This window comes from Phocoena phocoena, chromosome 7, assembly GCF_963924675.1.
Source record: "Phocoena phocoena chromosome 7, mPhoPho1.1, whole genome shotgun sequence".
NCBI classification, from domain to species: domain Eukaryota; kingdom Metazoa; phylum Chordata; class Mammalia; order Artiodactyla; family Phocoenidae; genus Phocoena; species Phocoena phocoena.
The window spans coordinates 94503758-94524665 of NC_089225.1; the positions used below are offsets into that span (position 1 = coordinate 94503758).

At 52.1% G+C, this 20908-nt stretch overlaps 1 protein-coding gene across 1 annotated transcript; it reads right to left on the reverse strand.

Moving 5' to 3' along the window:
• Window positions 1-1275: 1275 nt before the first annotated feature.
• Window positions 1276-18726, reverse strand: IGFBP5 (insulin like growth factor binding protein 5). The gene is made up of 4 exons (XM_065880095.1): window positions 17603-18726; window positions 3232-3461; window positions 2810-2929; window positions 1276-1628 (listed from the first exon to the last, which is right to left on the reverse strand). The coding sequence occupies exons 1-4, from the start codon at window positions 17934-17936 to the stop codon at window positions 1497-1499; spliced, it is 816 nt and encodes a 271-aa protein (XP_065736167.1). The 5' UTR covers window positions 17937-18726; the 3' UTR covers window positions 1276-1496.
• Between the last annotated feature and the right edge of the window lie 2182 nt (window positions 18727-20908).

The following is a 20908-nucleotide window of genomic DNA, read 5'->3' on the forward strand; positions in this document are numbered from 1 at the left end:
TTTAAACCTTTCACCTCCATCTCCCTCTTTGCCGTCTCTCATTTCAGTCTCTCTCCTGCTCTGCCAGCATGAAGGCTGAAAGAGGCTTTCCAAAGGCAGGCTCTGTCCAGATGAAACAAAAAGGCTGGGCAGGACCAGGGGGTCAAACTTGGACCTATTGGGTTCACTGGGTGTGGGAGTCCAGAGACAGTGACTTCCCAAGGGTCTAAAGGTGAATGGGATGTCCTGGGGAGCTTGGTGGGTGCACCACTGGGTGTGCTTATCCACCTGGCTTGGTGGTACATGAACACACACACACGGGAAATCACGAAAAAAATCCAACACTGTGTCCCACGAAGGGTTGAGTTTGCCGCTGCTCATGGGAAGCAGGCATTATGGGTTGTACTACAAGAAGATGGGTTTTCTTGGTTTTCCCAGAATAAGGACGCTCTTCAATGCCCCCAGAGGAACTACTTGGAAAAGTTAATGCAAACCTTTGACAGAAAGGAAGGAAGAAAGAAAAAAATCAAGAAAATAGATTTATATGCCTATATAATACTATATGGAGCCTTGTAGATAAATACAAGCCCACTTTTTGTTTTTCCAGCCTATCCTCCCCCACAAAGGCTGTGCTAGCTGCGAATTGGATGCAACGAAGGGCTGAAACTACAGGCTTCATTCAGCGCAGAGTTTTAGCCGCCCTGGAAGAACCCATCTTCCCACTATTGGGGGTGTGGATTGATTTCTCAAAGTCTGCAGGGGGAGTGAAATATGCACACATACTTCATATTCATGGATCCACTTAGGGACACCTACCTATCTAATATCACTCAGTTATGAATTTGCTTTGTGTTGAGAGGAATGGAATGCATTTTAGGTTTTGTAAATTTGAGGGAGAGAGAACACAGTGTCGGGGTGGGAGGAGAGGAAGGACCTGTCGAGCCGTGCAAGCTTCTGGCTGCAGGGGGAGAGTGATCCAGGAGAGGCACTGACGCCTGCTGTCTTTTCCTTTCTCCCCCTGTGACCCATCCAAACTGGGCAAATTCCAAGGGTGTCATCGAAGGCCACACCTGGGGCTGCACCCGCTCCTGCCCAAGTGGCTCCCACCTCGGGCCGGGGCTGGACGTAAAGGCGGCTGCTTCCAGCCCACGCTCCGCTTTTCCTTCTCGTGACTACTCGTCCTCCCCTCTCTCACACACATCTGCTTCCCTCCCTTTTCTTTCTCTTGTTCTTCCTCTCTTGCCCTCCCTGTTCATTCAACTTGCCTCAAAAAGAAAAACTTTTTTAAAGGGGGGGGGGTGTCTCCTTAGCTTTGTGCATCTCCGTTGTTGCCGTTTTCAAAGTTGAGACCTTGCCAGAGATTCCGAGGTCCTCAGTTTCTTCAAATAGATAGATATATGTATTTTCTTCCCTTAAATGAGATGAAATGAGTGGCGTCCTGGGGTGGAGGGAGGCACTGGCTGGAGTCGGGGCTGGGGGGGTGGGATGGGGTGAGGGAAAGATGGGGAGGGGACGCGTCACTCAACATTGCTGCTGTCGAAGGTGTGGCACTGAAAGTCCCCGTCCACATATTCCATGCCTGGCAGCTTCATCCCGTACTTGTCCACGCACCAGCAGATGCCACGTTTGCGGCCACGGGAAGGCTTGCACTGGGGTGGGAGAGTGACAGGCAGTGAGGATGGCTGTACCCCGAGGCTCTGCTCCTGCCTGGCCCTTCATCCTCCCTGCCTCAAGACAGATCCTCACCCCCGGAGAGTTGAGGGAGCTGTACCCAACCCTGGGGGTTCTGGTGTCCACACTGCATGGGCAGACGGAGTGGGGGGGAAGTGCTGATTTAGGCAGTCTTCCCTAGGCTAGCTCCTACGACTTTGTTTTATGTTACCCATTCAGGGTCCTCCAACTTGGTATTTTCCAGAGAATGATATAACCTGATCATGATGATGAAAATGATGATAAATTAAATTGTTAAATAATAGTAATAATAGGAGGCATCACTTGTATAGCTGTATCACATACAAGGCACCGTCTAACACTTACTATATTGTAGGTACTGTTCTAAGTACTTTATAAAGATTAGTCCATTATTCCTCATAATCGTGTGAGAATAATAGGTACAATTATTCTCCATCTTACATGAGAAACTGGAGGCAGAGACATTGACTAACTGGGGTAAGAGGACACAGCTAGTAAACAGGAGAGCCAAGCACTCACGCAACGCTGTCTGGTTCTTGACTCCTAACCTAGAGGAGGGGTGCCCTCATCAGAGTCATCTGGGAGGGCATTTGTTAGAAATGCGAATTCTCAGAGTCTGCCCGAGACCTATCCTCAGAGACTCTGGGGTGGGACCAGCAATCAGTGTTTTAACAAGACCTCGGGGTGACACTGATGCCCTAGGAAGTCTGAGATCACTACCCTAAGGTAACGCGTACTCCTTAACGGGCTCAGATAACTGCTTGACCAGCAGTTGCCCAAAGGGTAGCCTGGCTGTGAATGGGACACTAAATGATTTCAAGCGGTATGTGGTTAAAACATGTTTTAGAGGCATGTATATGTATATATTTATGTGTGCCTATCAGAAAATAACACATCCAACGTGTGACGTGACGCAGTGATAGAAAGTTTCCTTTTTAGATGAATTCATGTATGCAAGGTGAATCATTAAAACGTCAGTAGATTATAGTGTAGGAGGGAATGGGGACAATCACGATTGTGACGGGTGCAAGGATTTTGGAGGTTTGAGACAAAGTGTTGTTAATGACAGAAATCCAGGCATTTAGAGGTGGAGGTTTCTGGCAAGTGCCCTGAACTTGGGGCTCGGCACGGGGCGTACCTGCTTTCTCTTGTAGAATCCTTTGCGGTCACAGTTGGGCAGGTACACGGCGCGGGGCACCATGCGCGGGCTGGCTTTGAGCTCCTGAAGGGAAGCCTCCATGTGCCTGCGGCAGGGACCCTGTGTGCGGACAGGAGGGGTGAGAGGTGTGCCAGGACCCGCGGGAACCACCAGGACGTGCAGAAAGCGTGGCTGGGGTATGGGGGGCGTGGTAAAGGGTCTGTACGGAGAGTCACCGCCTTCTGTCTCCAATACCTGCCACACAAGGTCTCCCTCCGCCTCGCCTGCCGCGCCCCCTGGGCGTATAAAGTGCTACCACGCACGCTCATTTAGACGCGGGCTAAGGTGGAAAGCTGGGGCGGTGGCAGAGGCTGCGGGGTGTGGATGCAGAGGGGGATGGGGAGAGAATCCTTGAGACTCACCTGCTCAGACTCCTGTCTCATCTCAGGTGCAGAGATGACCCGGGGGTGGGCGGTGTTCTCAGCTCCCCCCACGAACTTGGACTGGGTCAGCTTCTTTCTGCGGTCCTTCTTCACGGCCTCGGCCTTCAGCTCGGAGATGCGGGTGTGCTTGGGTCGGAAAATCTTGGGCGAGTAGGTCTCCTCCGCCATCTCGGAGGTGGTCGGTTCCTCGTGCTCGCGGGAGTCTCTTTCTGCAGGGAGAAGGGGGCTGAGGCCCAGCCTTGCAGAGCCCGAGGCTCGAAGGATTGGGGTGAGGGCACGGGCTCTCTGCATTCCTGGACTCGTCCAAACTGGGGAAAGCAGGGAACTGAGAACCAGGGCACGAGTCGACACTCGTGTAAGTGGTGGGAAATCCAGGGCGACTTCATGGGGTAGGAGAGTGTTGGAAAAGTCAGGCTGATACAGGAGGGGACGTCGGACAGGAGGGAGAGGATATTCTGGGGACGGGGAGGGCGAGGGCTGTGGGAAGGGGCTTGCTTGTTGGGCAGCTGGCTAAGTTGATGGGGTGGTGGCCGGAGGCGGGGCTGCGATGTAAGAACACAATCTGGAGACCTAGGCTGTCGGGGGAAATAGGCAATGGCCAGAACGTGGACAAGAGGCCAAGTCCATCCTTTTGGTGTTTTCGGAACTGCTGGAGTTGCGATATATCTGGAGCCGGGAAACCAAGGGCAGCAGGGTCCTGGGGTGTCTGGACGGGCAGGGGTGTGGGGACCATCAGGCAGAACAGGAAGAGGGGAGCCAGGAAAGCCAGAAATGTGGGGTCTGGAGGGGATCAGTGCCGGCGGCTGGAGGGGGGACGTGGAAGCCCGGGGCCTTGCTTCCTTCTCAGAGCTGGCTCTGTGCTCTGTGCCCTGGGAGGCTGGGACATAACTCAGCTCCAGGCCAAGAGAGGCAGACTGCTGGCTGCGGGTGGAGCGGTTATATATAGCAGTGACTTGGTGACAGTCTATATTTAGCTGACTTATGACCTTTAAAGAACTAGGACTTTGTTCATTTATTTGTCGATCTGTTCATTCCAGCCTCCGGCCTTTTCTTGGTTCACAGATTTCCATGAAATTCTCATCTCACAGGCGCCCTTCTCTGGGTCCCTCCTCTCAGCGCCCTGATCCCACCAGCCTAGGCAGACTCAGGGCAGGAGGTCTTCGATTGCTCTTCCCAGGTGGGTAGAGCGTGGGCAGGATGCCCAGAGTGAGAGCAGGTGTAGGGCAGGGGGGGGGGTGCGGGCAGGGAACCCTGTCTTCACTGCCCTCTTTTCTTTTCAAATTCTAGAAAAAGAAAATAGGGCTTTGTGGGGTGACCCTGAATAACTCAAATAGACTGAAGAAGAAGCCTGTTGTCCACCCTCGCTGCTCTCACCGGGCTGCCCAGGAGCTGAGATGGCAAGGCATGGGTTGGGAAATAGAAGGAGAGGAATCTGAGGAGGTGGTGTCGAGGAGAGGTACAGGGAGGGAGCAGTTCTGTGAGAGGACACTGTTTGGTGTCCCCGGGGCAGGAGATTTCAGCCCAGGGGAAGTTCCAGGTGTGTGTTAAGAGAGGTATTTGGAGGCCTGGCCTAACCTGGTCAGGATGGCAGGTGGCAGGAAGCACCCAAGCACCTGTTTGTCCCTTGGCTCAGGATTTGTCAGATTTAATCAAATAGGTAATCCAGTCCTTAAGGCCCTGGCAGGGAAGTTCCCCACCCTAAAGAAGCCTCCAGAGGTTTGCAGTGTCCTGAGTGGCGGCTGATTTGGGTATTTATCCACGGGAGAGGAAGGGAAGTAGTTTCTGGAGAAGAAGGTGTGAGAAAGCAAATGACAAAGCAGTGGGCAGGCTCTCCCTGAACAAAATTCAGTACCAGGATCCCTGTCCCCTTCTGGCCTTTCACTCCGTCTTCCCACCATGTCCTGCCCTGTGCTCTGACTCTATCAAAACCCACCGGAAAAAAAAAAAAAACAAAAAACCCACCGGGATGATAAATCAACAAGGTGATGCACCTGGCAGGTGGAATGGAGCCTTCTGGAGATTAGCTAACAGAGTGATGTTTTTGGCGTAAACCAACTTTTCCTGGTTGTGGGATTAGCTAGGATGGGGGTGGGATGCAGGGTGGAGCAAGCTGATTTGGGGGACTCTGTGCAAAGTGAAAGATTAGGGCTCTGTTATCTAGTAATTCAGGCCCAAACCTGAGGCCCAGGTCTTGAGGGAGGGGGTGAGGAGAGGAAAAGCGAACCATTGCCTAGTCACATCTTACTGAGTGACTTGACACTTCACTCAGACTCTCTGGGCATCCCCAAGCACTCTGACCCTCGCTTGAGCAGTGGGGGGGCGGGGGAGAGGGCAAGAGATGGTTGCCATTGAAAGGCTGGGAGCATTCTGGGTGTGCATGGCCACACCCCTTCCCCAATCAAGATTGTAACCAGGTGAAGGGAGGGGAGGAGGGCGAGAGGGCTGGGTGTGGGACGCATGGAGGAAGGATGAGCATCTCCTTTGGGGGCTGCTCTGGCCTGGCCCAGAGGGAAAGCAGACTGTCCTCAGGGGCACCTGTGGATCTGGGATCTTCACCGGGAGAGGTCCCCGGCGCTGCTTACTCCCAGTGGCTGGCTGTTCCAGCTCCCCGAATCCCTCCAATAGTCCATCCCTGTGTCCACAAGTACATGCACCCATCCCAGCGGTACTATTTCTGGCTCTTAAGGATATCTGGGGTGGGAGTGCCACCCACCTTCTTCTGGTCGCCTGTTTTGGGGGCCCTCTGTCCCTTTGGTCAGAGGGTGTGATCCACCAGATGCCGTTTCACCTTCTCTCACGGAGCTTCTCTCTCTGGCTTTGGTGGTCGTGGAAGTACATTGGCTAATGCCCACCCTCCCCCAATGTCAGCAGCCCTTCTCAAGACTCTTCATATTTTAGGATCTTTGAGAAGTGCTGTGGCTGCCCTTAACCTTGACTCACCCTTCCTGGGAGGAGGACAGGGCTGTTAACAATGGTTCAAGAAACTTTGGGGCAATTTACTTTGACCTCTCTTGGTCTTTTGTCCAACAGTGTTAGCTTTGAGACTAAGCAAGGATGATACTGGAGAACGAAGTGCCTTCTTTAAGGAACTCAAAGCACTTTTGCAAACCCTCTGTCCTTCCCCTGGCCTCACCAAGGCTGGGTTCCTGAGGGCATACCCTCCCCAGTTTGCAGTCTCTTTGGCTGTTTCTGAAGGGCAGACTTAAAGTTTTGATGTGCCTCCCGGGTTTCGGTGCCACTTAACCCCATGGGACCTATTACTTAGGCAGCCGGAGAGTCGAGTATCAAAGATACTAATCAGGGTCTTGTGGTCACCTGTAGGCTCCAGAGAGACAGCGGAAACTTGGAGCGGAGCCAGGGCAGAGCCATGAAGATTAAAGGGCTGGAAAGTAAGACTGGAGCTGGGATGTCAGAGCCAACTAGCCCTACTCAGCTGCTTTGTAGCTGAGTCATAAATAGGCTTGCAATTTTGGAAGGGTTTAAGTTTTAGATAAAACAAGAAGGCACAAGTAGACTGGCAGCTCCTGAGCTGTTTCATCCAAAGAAAATGGAGCAGTGTTGCAGAAGGGATTTAGGTGGGGTATAAGGGAGGACTTCCTGGTGAAGTTGCCCTGCACGTGAATAGCAATCCAGGGAGCTTAGCAATGCAGTAGGTTCTGGAACCCAGTCGACCAGCATGTCAATACCTCCATACGGCCAGTAGGTGGCGGAGGAGACCGATGGCCAAAGAACACGTCCGTGGCGCTTCCTTGTAGGGACTGTAAACAATTTTAAAATCTGGAATTTGTGTGCCTCCCTCTCCTACTTCTCTGACAACCACCCCAATCCTCCCCTCTTTGTGTGTCTGCGGCATGCATGGAAAGAGTCAGGGAGATGGACATGCACGGACTGGGAAGGACCCACGGGGGGTCAGGGTGGAGAAGGCAGGTGTGGGGCAGGGGCAATGCTATCAGTGTGTAACCCCCTGCTGTTTCTTGAATCTGCACCTGAAACACGGTCAGGGAAAGAAGGGAAACAGATCTAGGACCTCCCTTCCTATCTCTAGATGTTATTTTGAAAGGATTCTGCAGAGAGTGGGCGAGGGAATGTTCACTATTGTTCCCTCCTCTGGGAAGCTGTTGAGGCAGGGCCCTTTAGCTTCATGATCTATCCAACAACTGAGGAAGCAAGGGTTCTCACATTGTCCCGATATTTACCTTTGGATAACTATCTGATTCTCTGCTCTGTTCTGCCCCCAGTCCTGCCACCCGGGCTCTCTGATGCTCCCAGCCCCTGCCGTGTTAGGGTGGGCAACTCAGTTTCTCCTTCCTTCACAAGGCGCTGTGCGTTCACCCTGATGCACCAACATCCACTGAGGCACTCCCCAGGGCAACACGGAAACCTGCCTGAGGACTGTGCCATCCTCATGTCCCAGTGAACCTTTTTTTTTTTGGCCATGCCATGAAGCTTGTGGGATCTTAGTTCCCCAACCAGGGATTGAACCAGGGCCCCGGCAGTGAACGTGCCGAGTCTTAACCACTGGACCGCCAGGGAATTCCCCCAGTGAACCTTGAGTGTGTCTGGGTGCCGGCCCAGCCAGTGTGGACCCAGAGGCATCCCAGGGTGGGCACTGCTCCTCACAGCACAAGTGCCAATGCATGCTCCCTCCCCAAGCCCCACCACGGTCTCCAACCCGCCCTCTCACTGTAGTTCTCCTGTGGGCGGCGCGGGGTGCTTTAGCAGCAGGACCAGGCACTTGCTTTTACGAAGCCTTCTCATCCCACCTGCTCCCCGAGCCCAGCGATGGGGCGGGTGCAGTTGGGGACCTTCTGCTTCCTGCAATCGAACCTTCCACCCTAGGGCTGTTAGTCCTACCTTGGCACCATTAACAGCCTGGGCCCAGCCTGGTGTTTGTTTCCCACACTATCTTGACCTCATAATCAAACTTAGAGAAAATGGGTGGACCAGATATTGTGACTTCGCCTACGGAAATTGAAGAAGCTGAGGTGTACTTGGAACTCGCAGCTCAGGAAGGATGTGGGGCTTTGCCAGGCCACTTGGACCTGGGAGTAGTCTCTTTTCCTAGCCAGAAGACAAGAGGGGTTCGCCCAGAATCTCTCTACAAGGAATGAAAAGGGGAGCTGGGTTTCCACTGCCTCTCATTCTAGCTCCCTCTGTGGAATTCAAACAGTAAGCTTCTTAAGGGGAGAGCTTTGTCATTTATCTTGGTCTCTCCAGCCTATGGTCTTCAATAAATAATCTTTAAATGGAGAGATGCGTGAATCTGCTCACGAGACAGAGCGCAGGAGGTCTAGGAGCAAGCAGTTCTGTAATGCCAGCTGCGGCATGTTAGAGCTCAGTGGATACCCTGAGGGGTCATGTCACCCATGCACCTGCCTTTAAACACAGGAGCTGCTGCAGAGGGAACAAGGCGGCAGGGGGGTGAGCCTCACAGAAGCGGGAAGAAGTAGGGTCCCCTGGATTTACTGGGCTTCTTTGATCTAAGACTGTGCTGTCCAATACAGTTGGAATGAATAAATATTAAGTCAGATTACAAACTCAGCTTCTCAGATGCTCCAACCACATTTCTGAGGCTCAATAGCCACATGTGGCCAGTGGCTACTGTGTTGGACAGCGCAGATCGACGACACTTCCATCACTGCCGAAAATCCCCCTGGGCAGCTCGTCCGAGGGCACTGATCCATGCCTGGGTATGGCTGGATTCTCCGTGCCTCCTCTCCACTTGGCCTTGTTTCCTAGCCAACCTGCAGTCTCCTGCTCTTTGCTACACGTAAGGCTTCTGCGAAAATGCTGGATCAGCTGCTCACTGTTTAAAAAGATGTGAGACATGTCTCAGTCTCCTGAAGTTTGACCATTTCCCAGCTGCAGATGCCAAGAGACTCAATTACACTCTGTGTGCCTTTGCATAAAGAAAAACGGGATGGGGCAGTAGGGAGGGCCGCAGAGCCTTCCAGGGGAGCTGCACCGTCCCCGCTCCTACCCGTAACATCACTGACCAGTGCCTACCTTGCCCCAGTCTCTCTTGGAAGACTCTGTTTTCTTTTCCTCTGTGGTTAGTAACAGACATGCATGTTCTGGGCTCTTCTTCACCTGAATTATGGGCTGAGAAGGGAAGGAACACTGACTTCCCAAGAGGAAAAGAAACCCAAACGACTGTTACCCTAAGGAACCAGTTTGCAAGAAGGGAGGAGTTGCAAAAAGACACTGGAGGGGAGTCTTGCTGACCTGGGGTACATGGCAGAGGCAGGGAGCAGATTCAGAGAGTTAGTGACTGGACAGAGAGAGCAACAGGCTTAGCCCCCTGAGCTCCTTTACAGCCCCCAGCCATTTCAGGCCAGGAAAACAAACGTGGGTATGTGACATCTCTATCCTGAGCACAGAAATAAAGACACCATAGAGCAAAGCAAAGAAACAGAGTCAGGAGCCAGACTACCAGCCCTTGACCTTCAGTCATCCTTCTTGGGAGGAAGATGGGGCTGCTAACCGTGGTTCAATAAATCCTGGTGCAGGTGTACTTTGACCTCTCTTAGTTGCTTCCTCTCCTCTCCTTGCCTTAGTTTTCTCATCTGAGTTATGGGGAGGATGACAACAGCCCCTTCTCCATAGGGTTGTGAGGATTCTATGAGCTGCTACATGCTAATGAACTCTCAGCGTAGGTCTTTGCCTTGGTAGGTCTCTGTTGCCTCCCACCTCCCTTGTTCCCATCATCAACTAAAAATCTGGTTGCTGTGATATGTGGCTGACAGGTGTCTACTTGTAGATCACAAGATCTCAGGCGCCTTGGACTGAAGAAAGGTCTGCTGGGAAGTGATGGCTCTACCTTCATCTCTGGGGAGTCTGATTGCCAACCTCAGACTTGCCAATCTCAGGCTTTGCCCAAGAGCTTCTGAGAACTGGTTCCCACTTAGAGAACTCAGCCTGGGAGTCTGTCCTTTGTCTAATCCCATTCCTTCATGCTGCATTAAGGCACTAGGTCTTTTTACCTAAAGATGGAGAGAGAAAAGGTGACCCATCACCTTTCCACAGTGTAGATATGGCAGGTGTCAAGTTGGCGGCACTTCCCCAGAATGAAAGGCTGGGGTCCCACTCACACATCCTCCACTGTAAAGGAAGGATCCTCCTTATTTTTTCTCCCTGGGGACAAACTAGGATTCAGGGCCATGACTCTGGCACACATTTCTTGATCCCTGGGCGGCAGCTGGTGATAAATTTACCCATAAGAGATACACAGTTATGCGCAACTCCTAAGATGAGTATATCCAGCCATCCAGCATCTCTCTGGACTTGGGGAAGGTACATGCTCAGTAGAAACGTCTCTATCTCTTTCCTATATACACCCCAAACCAGAAGGTAATGGGGGGTGGGGTGGGGGGCAGCCTTTGAATGGGGGAAGAGGAGATGAGGAGAGGCAGGAAGTGAGGGACCATTTCTCTGACCTGGCCACACTCCCACTGGTGACTCATCACGGCCCATTCAGAACAGCACAATTAAGTAGCCAAATTCCCTGAAAAGTCCTGTATGACCAGAAGGGGGCGGCAGGGAGCGGATGGTTTGAACACTTTTTTTTTTTTTTTTTCCCTCCCAACCCTGGTTCCCCTAAGAAGAGAGACTTGCTAGGGGTCAAACAAGGGAGTCTGTCCTGTTTGGCAATTAAAGCTCAGACTCTTTTCCTTTTTGACTTCTTTGGGGCAGGAGGAGAGTAGAGACAGTAGTTCCCTTCTCAGGTATGGGAGGGGCTTGCTGGTGGCCTCTGCCCTGTCCAGTTCGGTGGCCACTAGCTATATGTGGCTTTTGGCACTTGAAATGTGGCTAGTGGGACTGAATTTTAAGATTTATTCCATTTAAATTAAAAAAAATCCTTGGTTATTGGAAAACTTTTGAGTATATTTAGGGCAACTCAGGTATACGAATCTACTTTTTCAACTGTAAATCTTATGAAAACTAAAAATACAGATCAAGTATTTCCAATGAAAATTTGGTGTTTGAATTGAGATGTGCTGTAAATGTAAAATACACTTCAGATTTCAAAGACTTAACATGAAAGAATGTAAAATATCTCATTACAATTGCTTATTTTGAGTATATATGGAAATTATAATATTTTGGGTATGTTGAGTTAAAACATACAGTTAAAATTAATTCCACCTGTTTCTTTTTACCTTTTTTTTAAAAAAAAGTGACTCTTAGAAAGTTTGAAATTACCTATGTATGTGGCTTGTATTATATTTCAATCGGACAGTGCTGTTCTAAAGGGTCTGGAAGGAGAGCCATCTTCACTGAGGTGACAGGGAGACTGGGGAGCAGCTCCCCAGTACAGCTGTAATGGTACAATCTACCCAGTTCAGAATAATAGGGGCCCATGTAAAACATCTCTGCAAACCAGCAGAGGTCATATGAGGCTAGGTTCTGAGTGAAAATTCAATCTGGGTTTTGCTTCAGGATTTGGTAAGAGAAGGGCTGATCTCTGATGGTTTAGGTGAGGGATCAAAAATAAGATAACCTATTTACTTTATTATTATTATTTTTAACCTATTTACTTTAAAACACCCCCCAGGGCTCACCTGGTTGTCTAAGCCAGGGGTCCCCAGCCCCCAGGCCACAGACCGATATTGGTCCGTGGCCTGTTGGGAACCGGGTCACACAGCAGGAGGTGAGCAGGGAGCAAGCAAAGCTTCACCTGCCGCTCCCCATCACTGGCGTTACCGCCTGGACCATTCCCCCTCACCCCTGCTTCCGGTCCGTAGAAAAATTGTCTTCCATGAAACCGGTCCCTGGTGCCAAAAAGGTTGGGGACAGCTGGTCTAACCTATTGGGAAGACAGCTTTATCTGCCTCCTTCTTAAGAAACCCCCAAAGGAGGAGCTGCACCAGCATCCAGGATGTATGAGGATGGCTCTCAGCAATTCCTCAGATCAACGTGAGGCCCCCAGCTGTAATCTGGAGGATTTCCTCTCCTCTCTTTCTGAAAGAGCTCCCACATACCTGACTACGTTCAAAAACCTGGTGACCTTCTCTCTCTCTTCCTTATCAACTTTTGTGGCATATGGTTTTCTCTCTTTTTCTTCTGATGCGCAAATCCCCCAATCACTCCCTCACCCTCATCCCACCCCACCCGAGCTCAGATCTCATCATCTTGCTGCCCGGCTCCATGGAAGCCCGTGCTGGTGGAGGCTGGTTGCCATGGGAAGCCGGCCACTTCTGTGCCGTGGGCTCCTTAGAGACTGTGGACCGCTGCCTAGCCAAGGAGCAGCGAGGGCCTGCCTGCCTGCCTGCCCGCATCAGGACAGCTCCCTGTCATTCAGGAAATGAGGTTTGGCACGTGGACCTGAAGTCTTGACTGAACACGCTACCCTCCTTGCCCCCATCCCAAACCACTGGCTTAAGCCAGCCTTGCTTGCAAGACCGTGCAGAAAAAGGGACAGAACGGGGAGGGATTGAAAATAAAGGGGTACTGCCTTCTCCACTTTGGGGCCACTTCACTTCTTCCCCTCAAATGGAGCACTCCCAGTTCTGAGTTCTTATTTCATCCTCACAACCCGCCCCCCCCAGCTCCCCCCCCCCCCAAAGCTATGGGATGACAGCCTCGGGTGATATTTGCCAAAGACCTCATTGCAGGTTAGACCAGACTGAGGCCAGAGACCTAGTGACTTAAGGAAGAAAGGCAGGGAGAGCGGAACGGAGGCCTAGGCTCGCCACGATTCTAGGGCTGAGTTCTAGCCCTGGCTCTGCCTCTAACCCTGTGCCTAATTCCGGGCTAGTGACTTGCACTTAGGGCCTCAGAGTCCTCATCTGTAAAATGAGGGCCTTGACTGCCATGATGCCATGATGACTGCGGGTTCCTTCCAGCTGTAGCATTCTTTGGCCAACACCCAGACAATTCCTGGAGAGACTCTCGGACCTAGCTAAGCTGAGTGGCCAGGCAGGAAAGGCTACTTTGCCTCTCATAGAGATTTCCAGTCACTTCTCTGGATTTATATTTAAGAAGGAAAAAAAAAAAAAAAGACATCATAACAGATATCATGGCAAGAATTGGAGCTTGAAACAAGAATGGGGGACTCTGTGGATATGGGGAGAGGGGACCAGAAGCTTAGAACTGGCTTTTTAAATTTGCTTATTTCTTCCTGCAGACATGTAATAAATCTCATTGTTTTGGAAAACGTATGTCCAGATTATACTTGAAGGATGGTCTCTGGGGGTTGCAACTTTTGGACCTACCATAGTAAAAATGCAAAACAAAATCTCAAACAAAACCTCACCAAACAGCCTCCTCCCTCTTCACTTCTGCTTCCAGTGGGACCTCATTGGTACCTGGTCTGTTTACGGTGTTCTTCCAATTTCTGGAGGCAATAGACCTGGAGTGTGGTGGCCCTTCTCCAAAATTTTATTTTCCATACATTAAATAACTGAGTTTCAAAGACACTGCTCAGGTACAAAGTAAAAACTTTAGATAACAAAAATCACCTTCTTTTCCTGTTAGCACCTTCCCCCTTCCCCCACCACCCCCCCCTTCCCCATTAAGGGGACCAGGGTTTCTGCTGGGATTCCTGCTCCCATGCCCTTTGCTGTAACCCTCATGGTGACCTCTGGCTCCTAGGTCAGGCTGGTCCCCCCTCTGCAGCTGCAAGCCCACCTGCCTGCTCAAATCCAATCCAAGCCCCAGGACTAACGCACAGCTGCTCCAAGTTAAAACTGAAGCCCTCAGGGGAAGGCCTTGGAGTTGGGGGATGGAGAAGGGGGTGGGATGGGAGGGAGGGATAAGAAAGGGGTCAGGGTGGAGGTGGGGAGGGTAGGGGGAGAAGTGGAAAGAAAATGAGCTCTCACTGTGGCCAACTGTGCTTGCTCTTCCAGTCTGAACTGACAAAGCAGAAAGAGGGGGAAGGGAGGGGAGGGGGAAGGCAAGAAAAATCAAGTTAAAAGCACCCTCTCTCGTCTTCCCAGCTCCCATTTTGGTTGGCTCAGGGCACAGCCAGCCTCTTAAAGACTTGTTTCAAAGGGAGGGGATATGGGTGGGAAAGGAATCTGTCTCCTTCAGTTTTCCGTGATCTTGTTCAACCCAGACAAAAATTTGGCCAATAAACCTAACTCTGGAACTTGATTTCAACATGGCATTTGGACCAGGCTGGGAATGGAAGCCAGGGTGATGGAGGGCCAAACCCCTCAAAGAAGCAAAGGCAGAATTCATTTTTATTTAGGTAATTTTTCTTTCTTTCTTTTCTTTCCCAGAAGCATATTTTCTGTTCTTCCTCTCTTATTTCTAAATGACAGAACTGAAACCCAGAACCCACTTCTCCCTGTATCCCAAACGTAATATCTCACAGGCACAAGAGAGATCTTCCAGACCCGGGCAAGTATGTGCGCCAGTAAAGCCGCAAGCCTCCTTCTCCAAACAATGCTCAGAGCAAAGCTCGGTCCTTCCTTGACTCGACCCAGCTCACCCATATTTATTGAGCTCGGCCCAGTAAATAACTCCTGTCTCCCGCCTCCCTCTAGCCCTCCCTCACATTGCCCTCTGTTTCTATATCTATCTTTGCCCCTGAACTGGCCAGAATAAAATGCAGGGCCCGGAGCGCTCCCGGCACCAGGCTCGCGGGCGGACGCCCTCTCCCGTTGCTCAGCAACGCGCCTAGCAAAACACCAGTCCCCTCCCGCCCTCCGCCCTTCCTCCCAGAAGCTTTGGCTGCCTGCCATCTCGCTCTCCTCAGCTCCCCATTTCTGATTCTAGAAATGCACGTTTTTTTTTTTTGGTTGGAAAAACCCCCTAAATCTCTCTCTCTCCATATATATTTGATATATGTGCATATGTATATTATCATCTATGTCTGTATCTAAATCTGGGGCAAATCCAAGTTCGCACTGCTGGTATCGGTAGGGAGGAGTGGTGGTGGAGTGTCGGGGGGCAGTAATTTTGCCTAAAGGAGCTGACACTCTCCTCCCTCTCTCTGTTCGTTGAGCTCTCTTTAAGTACCGTCGCTGCACCATCTCCAACTTCTGGGGGACCCACCCAGTGGTTTTCGGACTGAAAAGCTCTAGCCAGGAGAGCCCACTCCCATCCCATCCATCCGGGAGGAAGGCGTCAACTCCGGCCACCGGTCAAGGGCAGCCATCCAGCGACTACAGTGGGTTAGGCACCTGCTTTAGGCGGGTGGAGTCTTCCAGAGGGATGGGGATGAGGATGCGGGACGGGGAGGAAGGCTGCTCCGTGTTGGTCCAGAGGCACCTTGAAGGTGGGGGCTGAGGAAGGGGCTGCAGAGAAGTCTAAAAGGCATCTTGCTTGGGACAAAAGCGTGTGTGTGTGTGTGTGTGTGAGCGTGTGTTGGGTTGAACTGGAAAGTTGGATGCGCCCATTTGCTCTCCCAGCAGCTGCGCGCGCGGGCACCCTCCACACCAACCACATCATACCAACCATACGGTTGGGCAAATAAAAATGGGGCCAGAATGCGGCTGAGCGATAGCTTTCATGCTTTCGATGTGACCGGATTGTTACCCAGAGCGCTCGCTTCCAAGCCAGGAAATCGATTCATACCCCACCCCCCACCCCGTGCTAAGCTTTTCCAAATCCACATCCCACAAGATGAAGGCGAGGGGGGCCGCCTTTGAAAAGTGGCTCTTAATAAAAATAACTTCACAAACCGGCCTCTGGGGCCTCCGGGGCCTGCACGTTGCTCTCTCTCTCCCTTTTTGCAGGCTGCAGCCTGGAGAAAGACAACCTCTTGCAAAGCTGGAGGGACGGCCTCCTGCGACAGGCAAAACCTGCAGGGTTTGTGGGCATCCAGGTCGAACCCAGGAAAGGTCTCCTGCCTCTTCTCAAGCGCCAACGCACTCCTTTCTTACATGACAGTGTCTGTACGTGCAGCTAAGAAAGCTCACGTTGGGGTGCTGGAAGGGGATAGGAGGTAAGAAGAGCGTTGTCCCAGTAATAAAATACGACACAGAATAAACATTGTTTAGCTAAATCTGAACCCCTTTGGGAGAGGACCGATAACGACGTCTCAGTACCCAGACTCTTGTGTAGAGTTCATTAAACTTTTGCTAAAAATTTAAGATCAAGTAACTTTCCAAAAGGAAACCCAGCCTAAGGGGCGCAGAACTGTTCTGATTGAAAAGTAGAGCTCTGTCAACCTTTTAAAGCCGAGACTCCTGGCACTGAGACTTTGGGGGCGGGGCAACCCGGAGGCGGGGCTACTTGGAGGCGGAGGGGAGGCTCCGGGAGCTTGGCTTTTCCGTCTCCGCCCCCTTGATTTTGCATTCTGCGTTTCCAGGGCCCCTCTTCCATTTACACCACGCCCACTTGTGATCTGGTTTGAGAGCTTGAGGGGCAACGCGGGAGAGTGGGCGATTAGCACTGGCGGGGAAGCTGTGATATCTGAATTTCATGCCTCTTCTGGCTTCCCAACCCTGTATCCACCTTTCTTCCTAGGTAAAATCTGAATTGGGGCACGGGAAAAGGAGTTAGGTTCGGGGACAAACACCAGCCCTGGAACACCAAACCCTTCCTTTTTATCCCTTTCCATCACTCCCGCCCTCCCCCACTTACCGCCTCACCACCTTCCCGCCGCCTCTGAGCTCGGCTAAAGTAATCTTTCCCTTCCAGGGAGGAAAAACGGTATTTTGCATTTCAGTATGTTGTATAATTGACCACGGTCAATCCGATCGAGTCAAGAGCAATGGGTGTGCACGTGGGAGGGGCATCGAAGTCCCCACCCAAAAGGCATTAGCTACCAAGGGTGCGTGCGTGCGTGTGTTATGTGGGCATGTGAGTGTGCGTGTGTGTCTGGTGGGGTAGGAGAATAGAAACGTCAAGGAGGGACTGGGAGGGGGGGTGGGTAGGGGGCTGGGAAGGACAAAGGTGGAATTACCACAGAAGACCGGTGACGCCTCTCTCTCTCCAGGTCCCCAGTTAAAGCAATACTTTAACAAAAGACATTATTTTTTTTCAAGTTCAGGAAAAAAAAAAAAACCCAACAAACCCACCCCACAACATATTGGGTAGATGGGGGTGGTGGAGAGGGAGTTAATAATGTAAGGTGGAGATTGAGTACCTGGGGATTTGGACCTGGAGACTGAATAGGATCTTAGAGTCAGTGTTTAGTCGAGGGGGGAGGGGTGGGGTGGAGGAGGTGTGGGCAGGAGCGAGGAAAAGAAGCGAAAACAGGGAGAGCCTCGGCTAGACAGTAACCCGGGTAGCAGGGTCGGCCAGGGTTCCAATCCCGAGGGGCAAGGACCCTCCCCGCCCTCCTCCCGGGCTGCACCCAGGCTCTAAGCCACTTGCTGGGCAGAGCGCGCCGGGCCAGCCTGTGCCGTGTCCCCCGCCCGTGCGCCGCATAGCTGCCTGGCACACTGAGCGTGCTCACCGATCTTGGCTTGCTCGCGGTAGCTCTTTTCGTTGAGGCAAACCCCGCGGCCGTGCAGCAGGGCATGCAGCGGCTTCTCCTCGTCCTGCCGGGGGAGGCAGCGCAGCCCCTGGGCGCAGCGCTCAGTATAGACGCCGCACGACTGCCCCTCGGCCAGGGCGCAGGTCATGCAGCAGCCGCAGCCCGGCTCCTTGACCAGCTCACAGCCCAGGGGGCTGGGGGGGCACATGGAGAGGGCTTTCTCGTCGCAGGGCTCACAGTGCACGAAGGAGCCCAGGCCCTGGGCCGGTCCCGCACAGGCGGCCAGAAGCAGGAGGACCGCGGTGAGCACCATCTTCTCCGAGTCTCCCCCTTTACCTGGGGCGGGGCAGGAGCGCGAGAATGAAGGGAGAAGGGGGCCAAGAGGGCGCGCGGAGAATTGTTTTTTCTTTTGAAAATTTCTGGCAGGTAGAGCAGGTGGCCTCCGCCAGACAACTGCAAAATGTAGGGAGCGATGGAGGGCTGGGGTGCCTGCAAGCAAGTCTCAGTTGCAAAGATTACGGACTTGCAACAGGTAGGGGAGAAAAGAGCAGCGCCAGGTGCACGCAGAGGGATCGGAGGCGGGAGAAACAACCTCTCCCCAAGCCTGACCTGGTCAGAATTGCGGGGCGGGGGCCAAAAATTATTCACCCCAAAACCACCACCGGAATAATGAGATCGGAGGCTGTGGAGGAGGGCGTGCGGGGGGAGAAAAATAGATTCGTCTTCAAAATTTTTGTTTAAAATCTCAAAGTGCACCCGGCTCCTTTCTAACCCTCAGCTGCCAGCGGCGCGCGGCTGCCTCGGAACAGGTAAAAGGCGGAGGCTGCAGCCGCGAGGGTGGGGGGAAAATGTGGAAATAGAGAAAAAAAAAAAAAAAGACCAAATCCAAGCCCCTAACACCTCTTTTCTCCCACTCTGCCAGCACCTCTTCGAAATTCGCAGGTTCTGCGTGAAGCCCGAAGCAGGGTGCAAACGGAGGAGGGGGTGATGAAAAGGAGGGAAAAAAAGAAAAGAAACAAAAAAAAAAAAAAAAGGAAAAAACCCACACCGCTTTGCAGCTCTTTCCTAGCTCTTTTTCCCCGGCAGAAGTTTCCAAAGAGACTACGGACTCCGGTCGAGCAGGCGCTTTTAAATAGACGGCCCCTGGCTGCCAGCCAGTTTGTAGCTGCAATTTGAGCTCCCCAACACCCAACCCAGGCAAGGATGCCAAGGAGTACAAACTCACACGGGGTGGGGGTGGGGAGAGGCCTTCTAGACACACGGGGGCTCCCCTTCTCCGCCCGAACAGCGCCCTCCTCTCCCGGAGTGGAGAAAGGGCCGCGGGGGACGGGGCTAGGGCTACCCAGAGCGGGCAGGAGGCGGGGGCGGGGGGGGGGGGGGCGGGGGGTGGCGAGTGAAGGAGAGTTCTTCGCAGCACGGTGGATACAATACGGAGTAACCCGTCTCCCGGTCCCTCCCACCCCTTAACTAGCCAAGACCCAGGCTGGAGGGAGAAGTATTTTCTTATTAGCCAACTGGATATATACAGTGCCCAAGAAATCCTTGCTTAGCTTTGGGAAATGGCTGTCTGCTGGATTTTGAGTGACCAAGTAAGAGGTGTGTGTGTGTGTGTGTGTGTGTGTGTGTGTGTGTGCGCGCGCGCGCTCTGTCTCTCTCTGTCTGTCTGTCTCTGTCTCTCTCTCGCATGTATGTGTTGGGGTGGGTGTTAGTGTAGGGTGGCCAGTGATGGGTGGTGACTGAAAAGAAAAAGAAAAGAAAAACTGAATTTCCCCCCTAAAAATCTGGGGAAGGGGATTTAATGTAGTGTTTCTGTTGCTGGTGGAGTGGCTGTCTTTGGTCATAGGGTGAAGAAGTGGCCACTTTCCTTCAGTTACACTGTTAGCCCAGGGAAGCTGTGTGTGTGTGTGTGTGTGTGTGTGTGTGTGTGTGTGTACTTGCTCGAAGGGACGTTCATAGCGGCAGCATTGTAGGCAGCAGTGAGTTACAGAGACTGGCACTGTGGAGGAAAGCTAGGTCTGAAAATCTTGCCTGGAGGCCTGAAGTGTCCTGGTGTGGGGTTGTCAGAGGGAAGGTAGGCAGAGTGGAGTCATCCTTCCCCTCCAGGTTCTTTGAAAGGGGTATTTCCATTGGTCAGGGCCGCATCCCTGCAGGGACTGGGTGACAAACCAGAGGGACCCCCTGTTATGAGGGACACTGGTGCCAGCAGGCACAGCCCAGGAATCGGAGCTGACGTCACCACAGGACTTGCCGATCCCGACCAGGAACACTGTTATCCCTTTTGGAACCTCATGTGATCTATGGGGACCCTAAGGACCCTTCTTTCCTAAGTAAAACGAAAGAGAGCTGAAGTCTTCAAAGAATGAAGGTGGGGCTTGTCGTTTCCTCCTGCACTTGGCATGGGTGGGTCGTAGACTTCAGAGCCAGATCAGAGAGAGCTGGGCAGCTCCTGCTGCCCCACCTGGGGGAACTTGCGGTGGGACTGTCAGCCCTTTACATTTCTCTTCGTCCCTCTGGAAGTGCTCTAACTTCCCTTTGGAGAAGGGGCTGCATTTCATGAAGTTTGCCACTAGACTGCAGCCCTCATCTATGATAAGAATTCCTTCTGTACGGCTGCTTTGAAGAAAATATTTCTCTTGCCGGTTTGGTTCAGAAGCATCTCGCTCTATGCTGTTAACACCCCCAGATCCTGATCTCTCTTCCCACTTATCTACTTGCCGAAAGGCACGTTTAAAAGTCAAGGCAAAAGTTTAAAGTTGTGCTTTTGTTCGTATTGCCAGAGGGGCTTTAGGTGTTGGCTGAGAGACGAGGAGCTGTGTGTAATGATAAAAAAAAAAAGCAAGGCTCGTTAACATTGCTTCTCCTCTGTGTCTGGGGCTCGGTAAGGTAGGCACAAAATTAATATTCAAAACTGTGCTTGGAATATTTGAAGAGTGAGGGAGATCACGTATTACTTTCCCCTTTGTGTCAAGTGCGGACAGCGTGGCGTGTGTGTTCCGGCCCCGATCCTATTTCTGCAGCCGCTCCACAGCAGAGCCGGCTAAGACACAGTAGTAGCATTTCAGATGAATGGGGAGATTGTGGCGCTCCTTCCAGAGAAACATGAGTTGCCTAGTTCCAGCCTCCCTCTATTCTGAGGGAGACGGCCTCAGTGACACGTCTTTTTGTCTAGCCGACTTCCAGTGGCTGGAAAATAAAATGTGTGAAGACGGGTAAAAGGGAGAGGGGGATGATTCATAGAGAAGGCGAAAAGGGTAGAGAGAAAGGAAGCCAGAGCTGGTCCGTGGG